The sequence below is a fragment of the Rhinichthys klamathensis genome, unplaced genomic scaffold, assembly GCF_029890125.1.
Source record: "Rhinichthys klamathensis goyatoka isolate OS25496 unplaced genomic scaffold, OSU_Roscu_1.1 h1tg000441l_1, whole genome shotgun sequence".
NCBI classification, from domain to species: Eukaryota; Metazoa; Chordata; class Actinopteri; order Cypriniformes; family Leuciscidae; genus Rhinichthys; species Rhinichthys klamathensis.
In genome coordinates, this window is record NW_026606937.1 from 165,452 (window position 1) to 182,185 (window position 16,734).

Genomic DNA, 16,734 nt, shown 5'->3' on the forward strand with positions numbered 1-16,734 from the left:
CACAATTATAACAAATAAAGGCTTGAAATATCTCACTTTGCATGTAATGAGTCTCTATAATATATTAGTTTCACCTTTTAAGTTGAATTACTGAAATAAATGAACTTTTGCACCATATTCCAATTTTTCGAGTTTCACGTGTACATCTGCATGTTTTATCACGCATACCTCGTTGGAGTGTGTTCTGTTCTGGTGCTTGGCTCGGTCTGACGCATTGGAGAAAGCCTTGTTGCAGCCCTCGTGCTCACACACATACGGTTTCTCCCCGGTGTGTGAGCGCAGATGAGTCTTCAGGTTCTCCAGACGCGAGTACGCTTTATTACAGCCTTCAAACTGATGCACACACACATAAACATTTATACTCGGCTTCAAGAGAGAGTTGAAACAGAAGTCATGTGACACAGCTGTAACTCACAGTGCACTTGTGTGGCTTCTCGCCGGTGTGTCTGCGCATGTGGACCACCAGCATATACTGCGCTTTAAAGGGTCTCTGCTCTCGAGAACAGTCCTTCCAGTGACACACGAACTCCTTCTTCTCCCCGTGGATGTGCTCGTTGTTGATGTGCTGCGCAAGAGACGGGAGAATCAGGACCAAAGAAACGGGATGCTTGATGTGGGGAAAACACCTGCTGCCAGTGTGATTTATATACTATTATAGTATTTATGCATATTTTAAGTTCGCATTTATTTGTAGTTTTCATTTTTTTTTTTTTTTATTGTTTTTATTCTTTACAATAAAATGCTATTAGTTAATGGATTGACTCAAATTTGAAATTCATTTGTTACAGTATTTCATAATTTTTGTTAGCATTAGTTCATTAAAACACAACTGTTCGTTGTTAGTTCATGTCAGTTCAGGGCTGCGTTTCCCAAAAGCATCGTAAGCCTAAGAAGTTCGCAAAATAGATTGTACGACTGATCTTAATATTACGGTCTATTTCCCAAATGCATCGTAAGCCTAAGAAGTTTGTAAAAACTATCGTCCGACTGACCTTAATATTACGTTCTGTTTCCCAAAAGCATCATAAGCATAAGTCTTGTTTTGTAATGTTGAAAGTGAGATTCTGGATTTTTTGTTTTTCCAGTAAAACTGGGTTGTTAGTGAGTCTAGTGTTTTGAACCATTTGTCTGTAGGGGTGATGGGGAGCATTGAGAATAGGTAATTGATCTGAGGTAATGTTTTCATTTTAACAGATGCGATTCGTCCTATGAGAGTGAGTGGAAGTTTTGTCCATCTTTTAAAGTCATCTTCTATTTTTTTTAGCAGAGCGGTATAGTTGAGGTGGAAGAGGTCTGACATCTTATTTGAAATATGAATACCTAAATATTTTATATTGCCAGTGTGAAGAGGAAAGGAGGAGTCCTGAACAGCAGAATCCCACGCATCCAGAGATAACGGTAATATAGTTGATTTATTCCAGTTTATTGTGTAGTGTGAGATTATTGAGAAGTTATTAATAATGTTAAATGTTTCCTGTAGTGACTCAGATGGATTTTTTAAATAAAGTGGTAAGTCATCTGCATAAAGACTAATTTTATGTTGTGAGCCGTTGTCCTGGATTCCATTAATTGTACGAATTAAGATCGTACGACTGATCTTAATATTACGGTCTGTTTTCCAAAAGCATCGTAAGCTTAAGAAGTTCGTAAAAACGATCGTTCGACTGATCTTAATCTTACGGTCTGTTTCCCAAAAGCATCATAAGCCAAAGAAGTTAGTAAAAATGATCGTACGACTGATCTTGATATTACGGTCTGTTTCCCAAAAGCATCGTAAGCTTAAGAAGTTCGTAAAAACGATCCTACGACTGATCTTAATATTACGGTTTGTTTCCCAAAAGCATCGTAAGCTTAAGAAGTTCGTAAAAACGATCGTACGACTGATCTTAATATTACGGTTTGTTTCCCAAAAGCATCGTAAGCCTAAGAAGTTCGTAAAAATGATCGTACGACTGATCTTGATATTACGGTCTGTTTCCCAAAAGCATCATAAGCCTAAGAAGTTCGTAAAAACGATCGTGCGACTGATCTTGATATTACGGTCTGTTTCCCAAAAGCATCGTAAGCTTAAGAAGTTCGTAAAAACTATCGTACGACTGACCTTAATATTACGGTTTGTTTTCCAAAAGCATCGTAAGCCTAAGAAGTTCGTAAAAACGATCGTGCGACTGATCTTGATATTACGGTTTGTTTTCCAAAAGCATCGTAAGCCTAAGAAGTTCGTAAAAACGATCGTACGACTGATCTTAATATTACGGTTTGTTTTCCAAAAGCATCGTAAGCCTAAGAAGTTCGTAAAAACGATCGTGCGACTGATCTTGATATTACGGTTTGTTTTCCAAAAGCATCGTAAGCCTAAGAAGTTCGTAAAAACGATCGTACGACTGATCTTAATATTACGGTTTGTTTTCTAAAAGCATCGTAAGCTTAAGAAGTTCGTAAAAACGATTGTGCGACTGATCTTGATATTACGGTCTGTTTCCCAAAAGCATCGTAAGGTTAAGAAGTTCGTAAAAAACGATCGTACGACTGATCTTAATATTACGGTCTGTTTCCCAAAAGCATCGTAAGCCTAAGAAGTTCGTAAAAACGATTGTTCGACTGATCTTAATATTACGGTCTGTTTCCCAAAAGCATCATAAGCCTAAGAAGTTCGTAAAAACGATCGTACGACTGATCTTAATATTACGGTCTGTTTTCCAAAAGCATCGTAAGCTTAAGAAGTTCGTAAAAACGATCGTTCGACTGATCTTAATCTTACGGTCTGTTTCCCAAAAGCATCATAAGCCTAAGAAGTTCGTAAAAACGATCGTGCGACTGATCTTGATATTACGGTCTGTTTCCCAAAAGCATCGTAAGCCTAAGAAGTTCGTAAAAACTATCGTACGACTGATCTTAATATTACGGTTTGTTTTCCAAAAGCATCGTAAGCCTAAGAAGTTCTTAAAAACGATTGTGCGACTGATCTTGATATTACGGTCTGTTTCCCAAAAGCATCGTAAGCCTAAGTTCGACTGATCTTAATCTTACGGTCTGTTTCCCAAAAGCATCATAAGCCTAAGAAGTTCGTAAAAACGATCGTGCGACTGATCTTGATATTACGGTCTGTATCCCAAAAGCATCGTAAGCCTAAGAAGTTCGTAAAAACTATCGTACGACTGATCTTAATATTACGGTTTGTTTCCCAAAAGCATCGTAAGCCTAAGAAGTTCTTAAAAAACAATCGTACGACTGATCTTGATATTACGGTCTGTTTCCCAAAAGCATCGTAAGCTTAAGAAGTTCGTAAAAACGATCGTACGACTGATCTTGATATTACGGTCTGTTTCCCAAAAGCATCGTAAGCCTAAGAAGTTCTTAAAAAACGATCGTACGACTGATCTTAATATTACGGTCTGTTTCCCAAAAGCATCGTAAGCCTAAGAAGTTCGTAAAAACTATCGTACGATTGATCTTAATATTACGGTCTGTTTCCCAAAAGCATCATAAGCCTAAGAATTTCGTTAAAACTATCGTACGACTGATCTTAATATTACGGTTTGTTTTCCAAAAGCATCGTAAGCCTAAGAAGTTCGTAAAAACGATCGTACGACTGATCTTAATATTACGGTATGTTTTCCAAAAGCATCGTAAGCTTAAGAAGTTTGTAAAAACGATCGTGCGACTGATCTTAATATTACGGTCTGTTTCCCAAAAGCATCGTAAGGTTAAGAAGTTCGTAAAAACGATCGTACGACTGATCTTAATAACTGCATTTCAAAATACAAGCGTGTGCTACAATTACGAGCCATTCTCCACGGTGACATTTCAGCAGTTGAGAAACGGACAGCGGCTCTTGAGTAGCACTCGCACACCTGCGTGTGATCGTGCGTTTTTGTGAAATGAACACGAACGTTCATAAAGTCGCTCGTAGAAAATGCTCGTAAGTGCTCAGAAACCGTCGTTATCTGGAAACGCAGCCCAGGTCCATTAAACAATATTAACAGATTATGAACCATGGAATATTAATAACTTTTAATTTTAATAATTTATTATGATGATGCTTTAGAAGTATTTTCACTCTTAGTTCATGTTAACTAATGCAGTTAAAAAAAAAATATTGTAAAGCATTAATATTTTTTTATTTTATTATATTTTTTTCAGTTTAAGTAATTTTAGAACTTCAACTTGAATTTTAAGTTTATATTATATTTTATTTATTGATTATTTTTTCAATTACAAAAACAATTTGGGTTACACTTTACTTGTCATTGTTACAGTGTAATTATACATTTAAGTACTGAGTAATATTAAGCAACTACATGCACTTACTATAGGGTTAGGATTAGGGTTTGGTTTGTTTTTGGGTTAGTTGCATGTAATTATGCATAATTTATGGACATAATTATGCATAAGTTATAGTAATTATTAATATTACTATAGTAACTGCATGTAACATATGTAACAATGTTACAAACTTTAATATTTTTAGTTAACAATAACAACACTGAGTGGTGCAATAAAAACGAGATTTCAGATTTTAGAAAATGATCCGTGAATAACGGTTTGATTTTCTTTCTGTTTATCACACAGATCTATCATACTGACTTGCCATATAGCATACAAGTCTGTTATGGACTGCTGTTATGCTGCTTTCATGGCTTTTCTTCCTTTTTGGAGACAAAATGTGAAGCAAAATGTGAAACAAAATAGCAGTATATTGGTTTGGACTGACGTCCGTCGGTAAATCTTCCTTACATGCACGAGTTGCTCCTGAGTGTCGAACTCTTTGCTGCAGTTTTCCCAGTGGCAGTTCGTCTCGTAAACGGCCTCGGGTTCAGGTTTCTCCTCTTTATCCAGATCATCTCTACCTTCTAATAAACCCAGAAGAGGATCCTGCAAAACGGGGCCGGAAGAACATAAACAACCAAGAGCATCCAGCTTATTCCTACACCTACTGGTGAAAATTAGAATATGGTGCAAAAGTTCATTTATATCAGTAAATCAACTTAAAAGGTGAAACTAATATATTATATAGACTCATTACATGCAAAGTGAGATATTTCAAGCCTTTATTTGTTATAATTGTGATGATTATGGCTTACAGCTTATGAAAACCTTTCACAATATTCTAATTTTGACTTTGGGGTTTTCATAAGCTGTAAGCCATAATCATCACAATTATAACAAATAAAGGCTTGAAATATCTCACTTTGCATGTAATGAGTCTATATAATATATTAGTTTCACCTTTTAAGTTGAATTACTGAAATAAATGAACTTTTGCACCATATTCTAATTTTTCGAGTTTCACCTGTATTTATACGACCTATTTTTGACAATTTGCGTGAATTATGGGTGTGACTTCCATAAAGTTGTAAACAATCAGTGAAAGGCTCGCTCTGTGAACGCAATAATACGTTGTTTTTTTTAAACTGGGTAGACTGATGACATTACACGGTAACACTTTACTTGAAGGGGTGTGCATAAGACTGACATGACACCTTTATAATCATAACATTTTTTTGATTTTATGCATGTTTATGACAACTGTCATTAAGTGTCATTCGCTCAATTATGACATTTTTAATGCAAATATGACATTGTTTGAGATGTTTTTGTTATGACACCTTGACATAAACCAATACATCATAACCTGTCAGTGACTTTGCCATTGACAACTTGACATTACTAAGACAACACAACCTGTCATAAATATGTCATAAACATGACATAGCAGATTAATTATCAAACTTAAGAAAGCACTTAGCTTTATGGGTTAACATTACATTAATCTGTCAGGTGGTTGGTTTAGACATTAGCTGTCATAAGGCCATTATAACATTTTAATGACAAACTCAATGTGTACCACTGTAGTCGAGGTCAAGAAAAATATTCATGACACAGTTATAATGCCTCATGACAGCCAATGTCAAAACCAACCACATGACAGTTTAATGTAATGTTAACCCATAAAGCTCAGTGGTTTCTTAAGTTTGATAATTAATCTGCTATGTCATGTTTATGACATATTTATGTTGTCTTGGTAATGTCAAGTTGTCATGACAAAGACACTGACAGGTTATGATGTATTGGTTTATGTCAAGGTGTCATAACAAAGACATCTCAAACAATGTCATATTTGCATTAAAAATGTCATAATTGAGCGAATGACACTTAATGACAGTTGTCATAAACATGCATTAACCCTCCTTCATATTCATGCATGTGTCCTGTCATGCTTATGAAGGTGTCATGTCAGTCTTATGCACACCCCTTCAAGTAAAGTGTTACCCAATATTATTATTCATATATTCTCGTTATAACATTAACGTTAAAGTACGTTATTCTCATGATGTCTGAAAATAAACATGAAGGGAATTTGACAGCTCAATTCAGTCAAACTGATGGATAAGCTTTATTTGTTTTATGATTTGATATGATTCGTTTCAGTCTTTTTGAATGGAAGTTCCCCAAACCGGAAGTGCCACCCATAATTCAAAACGCAGTAATATCGTCAGGAATAAAGTGGATTGCAACCAGGATTGTGGAGGATGTGAACAGTTAGAACATGACATTAGTCAAAGATGGGACGTTACCTGTGTTCCCGTTGATGAAGGACTCGCCACGTCTCCCTCTGAGTGCTCCTCCAGGCTCTTGATGTTAATGCTGTCCATCACACTTCCCAGGATCGGTTCTGTCTTCATCTGAACACACACACACACACACACACACACACACACAGCAGGGTTAATATTAGCATCAACTAACACTGAAACTACTGAAACATTTACCTTAACAATCTGCATTGCATAAAGCGCTATAGAAATAAAGGTGATGTGCAACTGACATAAAGCTAAAATTTTGGCCGATATCGATAACCGATAATTCTTTATATTTGAAAGCCGATAACCGATATATTGGCACATAAATCTAAATCCAATTTTTTTTATAATTTTTGAGAGCCTGATTATAAAAACAAAAGTCTCACCATTAAAAGCCACGTCCCAAACACACAAATATAATGTTCTTGTTATAATTGTATGTAGCCGATATGACAGACTTGTTGCACTGGACTGTATTTTACTTTTTGAAGTGATTTTCAATCATATTTCAAGCAATTCATAATCATCATGTTGAAGAGTGCGCATCTGAAGCGTCTCAGCTGAGGGAAATAATACATTATTTATCGGCTTTAATATATCGGACAAACTTTCTTATCGGGCCGATAACGATAACATTAAAAATGAACATTTATCGGCCGATACCGATATGGTGGCCGATATATCGTGCATCCCTATTTAGATGAAAACGTAAAAGAAAATGAAAATTTTTGAAATAATGCTAAAATAAAATAAGTTGAAGTACTAAAAAAGCTAAATAGAAATGTAAAATATGGTAACACTTTACAATAAGGATCTATTTGTTGACATTAGTTAACTGCATTATTTAAAATAAAAAGAGTAAAAAATACTTCTGAAGCATTTATTAATCTTAGTTGATTTGCTAATACATTATTTAAAGGATCTGTTAATATTTTTGTGTTGGACCTGAACTTACAATGAAGAGTTGTGATTTTATTAACTAACATTAACAAAGATTAATAAATACTGTAGCAAATGTATAGTGCAAATGTACACGGTTAGTTAATGCATTAAGTAAAGTTAAAGGCAGTTTGTTTCTAAAACACTTTTCCCCAAATTTGTTTAAACTGTCTTTATATACCAATACATTTCTAAAATGTAAGTACTCTGAAAAGGAGAGTATAAAAAGCGAGTGTCTGTAGTCGTCTCAGGGCTGCAATAAACACAGCTACTGTTTCCATTCGGAACGAATGCACTGATTGGCTGGGCGACTGTCACTCTCCCTCGCTGCCATGGCAACCACCCCTGCTTCTACAGGAGCCGCCCACATGTGCGCGCCCGGTTGACTCGCTCATTTCGGAAGAGGAGAGGCACGTCCCGGCCGGAAGCTAGGAAGTCTCACAATTATGGCAGAGAAAGAGCCGTCAAAATCCCCAGAACCACCTGTACCTGCATATACAGTCAGCGCAGGCACACAAGGCACACACAGGTGATGTCACTTCCTGCACTGCGCTCCTCTCCGCTCAGTTTTCTGCTAGTTTCTTAAACTTACCTACCCTGCCTTTAACTAATGAGACCTTAGTGTAAAGTGTTACTGTAAATGAACTAAAACAGTGAGAGAGAGACTCACGTGTGTGTGTTTGTGCGGGCCGTGGAGTCTGGGGTTGTGTATAGACAGGAGAGAGAGAGAGACTCACGTGTGTGTGTTTGTGCGGGCCGTGGAGTCTGGGGTTGTGTATAGACAGGAGAGAGAGAGAGACTCACGTGTGTGTGTTTGTGCGGGCCGTGGAGTCTGGGGTTGTGTATAGACAGGAGAGAGAGAGAGACTCACGTGTGTGTGTGTGTGCGGGCCGTGGAGTCTGGGGTTGTGTGTAGGCAGGAGAGAGAGAGACTCACGTGTGTGTGTTTGTGCGGGCCGTGGAGTCTGGGGTTGTGTGTAGGCAGGAGAGAGAGAGAGACTCACGTGTGTGTGTTTGTGCGGGCCGTGGAGTCTGGGGTTGTGTGTAGGCAGGAGAGAGAGAGAGAGACTCACGTGTGTGTGTTTGTGCGGGCCGTGGAGTCTGGGGTTGTGTGTAGGCAGGAGAGAGAGAGAGACTCACGTGTGTGTGTGTGTGTGGGCCGTGGAGTCTGGGGTTGTGTGTAGGCAGGAGAGAGAGAGAGACTCACGTGTGTGTGTGTGTGTGGGCCGTGGAGTCTGGGGTTGTGTGTAGGCAGGAGAGAGAGAGAGACTCACGTGTGTGTGTTTGTGCGGGCCGTGGAGTCTGGGGTTGTGTGTAGGCAGGAGAGAGAGAGACTCACGTGTGTGTGTTTGTGTGGGCCGTGGAGTCTGGGGTTGTGTGTAGGCAGGAGAGAGAGAGAGACTCACGTGTGTGTGTTTGTGCGGGCCGTGGAGTCTGGGGTTGTGTGTAGGCAGGAGAGAGAGAGAGAGACTCACGTGTGTGTGTTTGTGTGGGCCGTGGAGTCTGGGGTTGTGTGTAGGCAGGAGAGAGAGAGACTCACGTGTGTGTGTTTGTGCGGGCCGTGGAGTCTGGGGTTGTGTGTAGGCAGGAGAGAGAGAGAGAGACTCACGTGTGTTTGTTTGTGCGGGCCGTGGAGTCTGGGGTTGTGTGTAGGCAGGAGAGAGAGAGAGAGACTCACGTGTGTGTGTTTGTGCGGGCCGTGGAGTCTGGGGTTGTGTGTAGGCAGGAGAGAGAGAGAGAGACTCACGTGTGTGTGTTTGTGTGGGCCGTGGAGTCTGGGGTTGTGTGTAGGCAGGAGAGAGAGAGACTCACGTGTGTGTGTTTGTGCGGGCCGTGGAGTCTGGGGTTGTGTGTAGGCAGGAGAGAGAGAGAGAGACTCACGTGTGTGTGTTTGTGTGGGCCGTGGAGTCTGGGGTTGTGTGTAGGCAGGAGAGAGAGAGACTCACGTGTGTGTGTTTGTGCGGGCCGTGGAGTCTGGGGTTGTGTGTAGGCAGGAGAGAGAGAGACTCACGTGTGTGTGTTTGTGCGGGCCGTGGAGTCTGGGGTTGTGTGTAGGCAGGAGAGAGAGAGAGAGACTCACGTGTGTGTGTTTGTGCGGGCCGTGGAGTCTGGGGTTGTGTGTAGGCAGGAGAGAGAGAGACTTACGTGTGTGTGTTTGTGCGGGCCGTGGAGTCTGGGGTTGTGTGTAGGCAGGAGAGAGAGAGAGACTCACGTGTGTGTGTGTGTGTGGGCCGTGGAGTCTGGGGTTGTGTGTAGGCAGGAGAGAGAGAGACTTACGTGTGTGTGTTTGTGCGGGCCGTGGAGTCTGGGGTTGTGTGTAGGCAGGAGAGAGAGAGAGACTCACGTGTGTGTGTGTGTGTGTGGGCCGTGGAGTCTGGGGTTGTGTGTAGGCAGGAGAGAGAGAGAGACTCACGTGTGTGTGTTTGTGCGGGCCGTGGAGTCTGGGGTTGTGTGTAGGCAGGAGCGAGAGAGAGACTTACGTGTGTGTGTTTGTGCGGGCCGTGGAGTCTGGGGTTGTGTGTAGGCAGGAGAGAGAGAGACTCACGTGTGTGTGTTTGTGCGGGCCGTGGAGTCTGGGGTTGTGTGTAGGCAGGAGAGAGAGAGACTCACGTGTGTGTGTTTGTGTGGGCCGTGGAGTCTGGGGTTGTGTGTAGGCAGGAGAGAGAGAGAGACTCACGTGTGTGTGTTTGTGCGGGCCGTGGAGTCTGGGGTTGTGTGTAGGCAGGAGAGAGAGAGACTCACGTGTGTGTGTTTGTGCGGGCCGTGGAGTCTGGGGTTGTGTGTAGACAGGAGAGAGAGAGACTCACGTGTGTGTGTTTGTGCGGGCCGTGGAGTCTGGGGTTGTGTGTAGGCAGGAGAGAGAGAGAGAGACTCACGTGTGTGTGTTTGTGCGGCCGTGGAGTCTGGGGTTGTGTGTAGGCAGGAGAGAGAGAGAGACTCACGTGTGTGTGTTTGTGCGGGCCGTGGAGTCTGGGGTTGTGTGTAGGCAGGAGAGAGAGAGACTCACGTGTGTGTGTTTGTGCGGGCCGTGGAGTCTGGGGTTGTGTGTAGGCAGGAGAGAGAGAGACTCACGTGTGTGTGTTTGTGTGGGCCGTGGAGTCTGGGGTTGTGTGTAGGCAGGAGAGAGAGAGACTCACGTGTGTGTGTTTGTGCGGGCCGTGGAGTCTGGGGTTGTGTGTAGGCAGGAGAGAGAGAGAGACTCACGTGTGTGTGTTTGTGTGGGCCGTGGAGTCTGGGGTTGTGTGTAGGCAGGAGAGAGAGAGACTCACGTGTGTGTGTTTGTGTGGGCCGTGGAGTCTGGGGTTGTGTGTAGGCAGGAGAGAGAGAGACTCACGTGTGTGTGTTTGTGCGGGCCGTGGAGTCTGGGGTTGTGTGTAGGCAGGCGAGGTGACGGCCCGTGACAGGAGGATGGAGAACTGTATATGTTCCCCTGCGCTCTCGAGTAGTTCATGTTCATGGAGCTGGAGAAACCCAACGACGGGCTGAAAACACAAGCACAAGCGTAAACAACGCTTTAACGTCACACTCATGATTTACTTTGCTTAAATGTTCGGTAACACTTTATTTTACAGTGTCCTTGTCACATATGTTACATGTACTTACCATAGTAATAACAGTAAATTAAGCATAATTACATGCAACTAACCCTCAACCAAACCCTAATCCTATAACCCTATAGTAAGTACATGTAGTTAGCTTAATACTTAAATATATAACTACACTGTAACAATGATGACACCCTAAAATAAAGTGTAACCTTTTTTTGTACTTGTTACACGTTGTTACACAAAAAACTGGGTTAGACTTCCTATAGGGTTATAGGATTAGGGTTTGGTTGAAGGTTAGTTGCATGTAATTATGCTTAATTTACTGTTATTACTATGGTAACTACATGTAACACATGTAACAATGACACTGTAAAATAAAGTGTTACTTAATTTTTTTTCTGATGATTATGGCGTACAGCTTATGAAAACCCCAAATTCAAAATTAGAATATTGTGAAAAGGTTTTCATAAGCTGTAAGCCATAATCATCAAAATTATAACAAATAAAGGCTTGAAATATCTCACTTTGCATGTAATGAGTCTATATAATATATTAGTTTAACCTTTTAAGTTGAATTACTGAAATAAATGAACTTTTGCACCATATTCTAATTTTTCGAGTTTCACCTGTAACTAAAGCTGACTTGACTTAAAAAGGGGTTTCATGTTTGATCAGGTGAGGGGTTTCATGAGGGATAATCAAGTGTCTGAATAATTTCTGGTCCCAAATTTGTATAGATTTTACTGGTAGTCACTGTATGAAGAATGTTTGGGTGTAATATGTCACAATTTACTTTATTTTGCTCTCCTCACTTACATAAATGAACAATAGTGTCCTGCACACACTAGTAAAAAAAAATGTCTGAATGATTTTTGGTTTGACTGTAAATTAGGGCTGTTGGAACGAATTCCGAAATTCGAATATAATTCGAATATTAAAAAAATCAATACTATTCAAATGCTGAAGTTACTATTCGAATATTGCTTTTTTATGTATATTTTTCGTTATTTTTATATGCAATCTTGCCTTTTTGCCTCCTTGGCTTACACGCACGTGAAAATGAAATGCTTTTGTTTCGTCTGATGAACAATACAGTTTTTGAATCGTAACACAATTGTGCACGTTATCCACGCTGTATCATCATAACAATACTGTCAAAAACGGTAAATGTTTAACGACGTAAAAAAAAGCGCCCGCCAAAGCGCCCGTGAAGCGCAAATATCTCGGTGAAAACTCAACGGATTCGAATCGTCTAGTCGAACTGAAAAGAACGATAAAAGTTTCAGAATTTTTGTTGGTGTTTTAGCGGAGATATTAGCCGAAAACCATCAGCGCGAATCTTTATTGTAATGTTAGATGACCCTCTAGTGGACAGAACGTGTAACAACAACCATATGCTATAGTGGCATTGGCGATCCATAAGCCTGAGTAATGTCGTAAATATTAATAATAGGATGAATTTGAGCATTTATTATTCGAATATTAAATAAAATTAGGAATGGAATCCGAATAGTATTATAGAGGAAGATTGACAGCCCTACTGTAAATAAAGGTGACTGGACTTAAAGGGTTCGTTCACCCAAAAATGAAAATGATGTCATTAATGTCTCACCCTCGTGTCGCTCCAAGCCCGTCAGACCTCCGTTCATCTCCGGAACACAGTTCAAGATATTTTAGATTTAGTCCGAGAGCTTTCTGTCCCTCCATTGAAAATGTATGTACGGTATACTGTCCTTGTCCAGCAGCGGCACTGAACGCGGATCCACAACAGAACCAGAACACAATACAATGCTGAATAAAGTCGTAGTTTTTGTTATTTTTGGAGCAAAATGTATTTTCGATGCTTCAACACACTCTAACTAACCCACTGATGTCACATGGACTACTTTGATGATGTCTTTATTTCCTTTCTGGACAAGGACAGTATACCGTACATACATTTACAATGGAGGGACAGAAAGCTCTCGGACTAAATCTAAAATATCTTAAACTGTGTTCTGAAGATGAACGGAGGTCTGACGGGCTTGGAGCGACACGAGGGAGAGACATTAATGACATCAGTTTCATTTTTGGGTGAACTAACCCTTTAAACCCCACATCATGTGAAGGGTTTGGATGAGGGCTGGTCATGTACCTCATGGTGCCGACGGACAGATGCCCGTACGAGCTGGCGGCGCCCGGCCCGCAGCGAGAGTTCACGAAGGCCACCAGCGAGTTCGGAGAGGTGCGTATGACGGTCTGCAGATCCACGCTCGCGTCCGACAGCGGAGAGATCGACAGCGCTCGCTTCTTACTCAGCTTCAGCATCGAGCGAGGCGTCGAGAAACAGGACGCTGGCGGACACACACACACACACACAGAGAGAGAGAAAACTCACATTTCACTTCTGGTCTTTATAATACGCTTCAATGCGTTAACATGTAAACAATGAGCAATATTTATTGCATTGATTGATCTACGTTTACAAGTTACAATAACCTTTTTTTAATGTGTTGTGAATGAACAATCATAATCATTTGTTAACAAACAAGTATTCAAATCTTCAATGAGCTCATTATTTCTGCCCTAAATTATAACATTGTTTAATTTAATAAATGTTTAGCTTACTGTTAGCTTTCTGAAATACAGGTGAAACTGGAAAAATTTGAATATGGTGCAAAAGTTTAGTAATTCGACTTAAAAGGTGAAACTAACATATTATATAGACTCATTACACGCAAAGTGAGATATTTCAAGCCTTTATTTGTTTATAATTGTGATGATTATGGCTTACAGCTTATGAAAACCTTATCACAATATTCTAGTTTTGAATTTGGGGTTTTCATAAGCTGTAATCCATAATTATCATAATTATAACAAATAAAGGCTTGAAATATCTCACTTTGCGTGTAATGAGTCTATATAATATATTAGTTTCACCTTTTAAGTTGAATTACTGAAGTTTTGCACCATATTCTCATTTTTCCAGTTTCACCTGTACATAACTTACAGTCTCCTCTGATAACAGATCACTCAAAATTATAATGTAGACTCATGCATTTTCTGTAAAGCTGCTTTGAAATGTGTGTTTTTGTATATGATGTCAATATTTATTGCATTGATTATTCTTAAGTTACAATATAACCTTTTTTATTTATTTATTGTGAATGAACAATAACCAACAATGAACAAACAATAGTAGATTTATAAATTTATATTTATATCAGGGTTTGTGAGTTGATAAAAAAAGCTAATGATGAATTAAATCCTAAAAATGTACAGTTAAACATTTAAAAAATACAAAAAACAACCATAATCGAACACTTGAAATTTTTACCATTTCAATTTGGATACATTAACTTTAATTACTGCAAGGTTTCCAATGCTGGGGTTTGTGAGTTAAACTAACAATTCATTAAAATAAATACATTTAAAGTGTAAATAAAACGTTTTTTAACTCTTTCCCCGCCATTTTCTGGCTTTCTGTGTTTTCACTGTTATACGGTAGGGGGCGCTATTACACATCTTCTGAAAGAGGACACAATCTCCAATCAAAACACAAGCGAACAAGCATCGCTCATGCATGTGGTAGTTTTGTAAAAAAAAAAAAAGTAAAAAAAAGATTTTCTCATTTTTGTAAAAAAAAAAGTTGTTTTTGATTTTTAAAAAAATGCTTGAAGTTAGAATAAACGTGTTTGTTTAAAAGCAAAGGCTCAGTTCTTTCTTTCGATATATTGCACAAACAAAATATTCTGAGCCGGCGGGGAAAGAGTTAAGTGCAACCATGTGACCATTAACCCACGTTAGAGATCCGTGGACATGCGAATGCGTTGTTAAATTATTGAAATATTAGCTATATTAATGTTTAAGTCTTGGCTTGACTCACCGTCTCCTGAGCCCATGAGTTCAGACCCCGACGGGTGATGATGTGGGAGTGTGTGATGAGATGACATCATGCTCGGGTTACAGTAGGGGGCGCCACTGACTCCTGAAACACCAATACGGTTCACAATTATAGGTCTGACACTAAGTTTTGAGATTCGATGTCCAATAATCTGATATATTATTACACTGCTCTTAAAGGATCAGTTCACTTCAGAATTAAACTTCCCTGATAATTTACTAAATCCAAGATGTTCATGTTCTTTCTTTCTGCAGTGGAAAACACACTCCAGGATTTCTCCATATAGTGACTTTAATGGGGTCCAACGGGTCGAAATGTGAGTTTCCTTCACCCTGATCACGTAATGTGTGTCGCAGCACAGCGAGTGCAAGACCAGCATTAGTGGCTAAAAGTATATAAATGTGTATTTAGTTATAAATGTCCGCTGGTTTGTCTAGATCAGACTCTTATTCCTCGGCTGGATCGTGTCGAGACTTTGAAGCTGCACTGAAACTCACATCTGGACCTTCGACCCGTTGGACCCCATTGAAGTCACTATATGGAGAAACCCTGGAGTGTGTTCCTCAAAAACCTTCATTTCTTTTCCACTGAAGAAAGAAAGACATGAACATCTTGGATGACGTGGAGGATAAAAACATTTATTTTTAACTTGCTTTACATTTTAACCGACTTCGCCAAATAACAGAAGTGTTTGAATCCCTTCGTGACAGACTCAAATGTCAATATTACATTAATAATGCGCATTTTTTTCTGTTTACAAGTATTTTAGGTAAATTTCTTTTCTCCATATAGTGGACTTCAATGGGGTCCAACAGGTTGAAGGTCCAAATTGTGTCATTGAAAGACATGAACATCTTGGATGACGTGGAGGAGCGTAAATTATCAGGAAATATTAATATTAAAGTGAACTGATCCTTTAATGTGAGGAGTGACTCAGAGTACAGGTGAAACTTGAAAAATGAGAATATGGTGCAAAAGTTCAGTAATTCAACTTAAAAGGTGAAACTAATATATTATATGGACTCATTACATGCAAAGTGAGATATTCCAAGCCTTTATTTGTTATAATTTTGATGATTATGGCTTACAGCTTATGAAAACCCCAAATTATTGTGAAAGGTTTTCATATCTGTAAGTCATAATCATCAAAATTATAACAAATAAAGGCTTGGAATATCTCACTTTGCATGTAATGAGTCCATATAATATATTAGTTTCACCTTTTAAGTTGAATTACTGAAATAAATGAACTTTTGCATGATATTTTAATTTTTCGAGTTTCACCTGTATATGAAGCGTGAGTGATGGGTAAAGACAGTCTCACCCTCGGGTGGGGGCATCCCTCGGTGTCCCATCATGCCGTGCGGCGGGGGGGTGTGTGGCGGGCGCATGTAGGGGTCCATACAGGCTCCAGGGGTCATGGAGGGGTTAAACATCTCTCTGCTATCCGGTGGTTGACCACTAGGGCGCGCCACACACACAGACGACACCTCGCTGTAGGGGGATCTCACTGACGGAGCCAGTCTACACACACACACACACACACACTTTTTTAATATAAACAGATATGTACAGGTTGCACATCACTGAAAACACTAAAAACACATATTGGTTATTTTTGGGTTTTTCTGAGCAATTTCGTTCTTCCGAAATGACTCGAAGCCCTAAAATTATACTTAATTTTTTTTATTGTCTAGAAAGCTTATTTTATTTCATTTCTACTAAAATGGATCACTGATTTTTATGACATCACCGCGGACTTCAGCTTGTCATCACAGCTT

At 39.7% G+C, this 16,734-nt stretch overlaps 1 protein-coding gene across 3 annotated transcripts in view; it reads right to left on the reverse strand.

Annotated features, from left to right (window-relative positions):
* gli1 (GLI family zinc finger 1) overlaps positions 1-16,472 on the reverse strand; it is a 29,605-nt gene extending 13,133 nt beyond the window's left edge. The window contains exons 1-8 of one of the 3 annotated variants that reach the window (XM_056236222.1): positions 16,278-16,472; positions 14,936-15,037; positions 13,205-13,403; positions 10,857-11,004; positions 6,579-6,686; positions 4,738-4,875; positions 416-565; positions 169-333 (exon numbers count right to left, since the gene is read on the reverse strand). In XM_056236222.1, the coding sequence (XP_056092197.1) occupies positions 169-333; positions 416-565; positions 4,738-4,875; positions 6,579-6,686; positions 10,857-11,004; positions 13,205-13,403; positions 14,936-15,037; positions 16,278-16,389 (1,122 nt within the window). In that variant the 5' untranslated portion in view covers positions 16,390-16,472. Of the gene's footprint in view, positions 1-168; positions 334-415; positions 566-4,737; positions 4,876-6,578; positions 6,687-8,193; positions 8,227-8,459; positions 8,503-10,856; positions 11,005-13,204; positions 13,404-14,935; positions 15,038-16,277 lie in introns of those variants that run through there. The other 2 variants (XM_056236225.1, XM_056236224.1) reach the window with 2 other exon arrangements.
* Between the last annotated feature and the right edge of the window lie 262 nt (positions 16,473-16,734).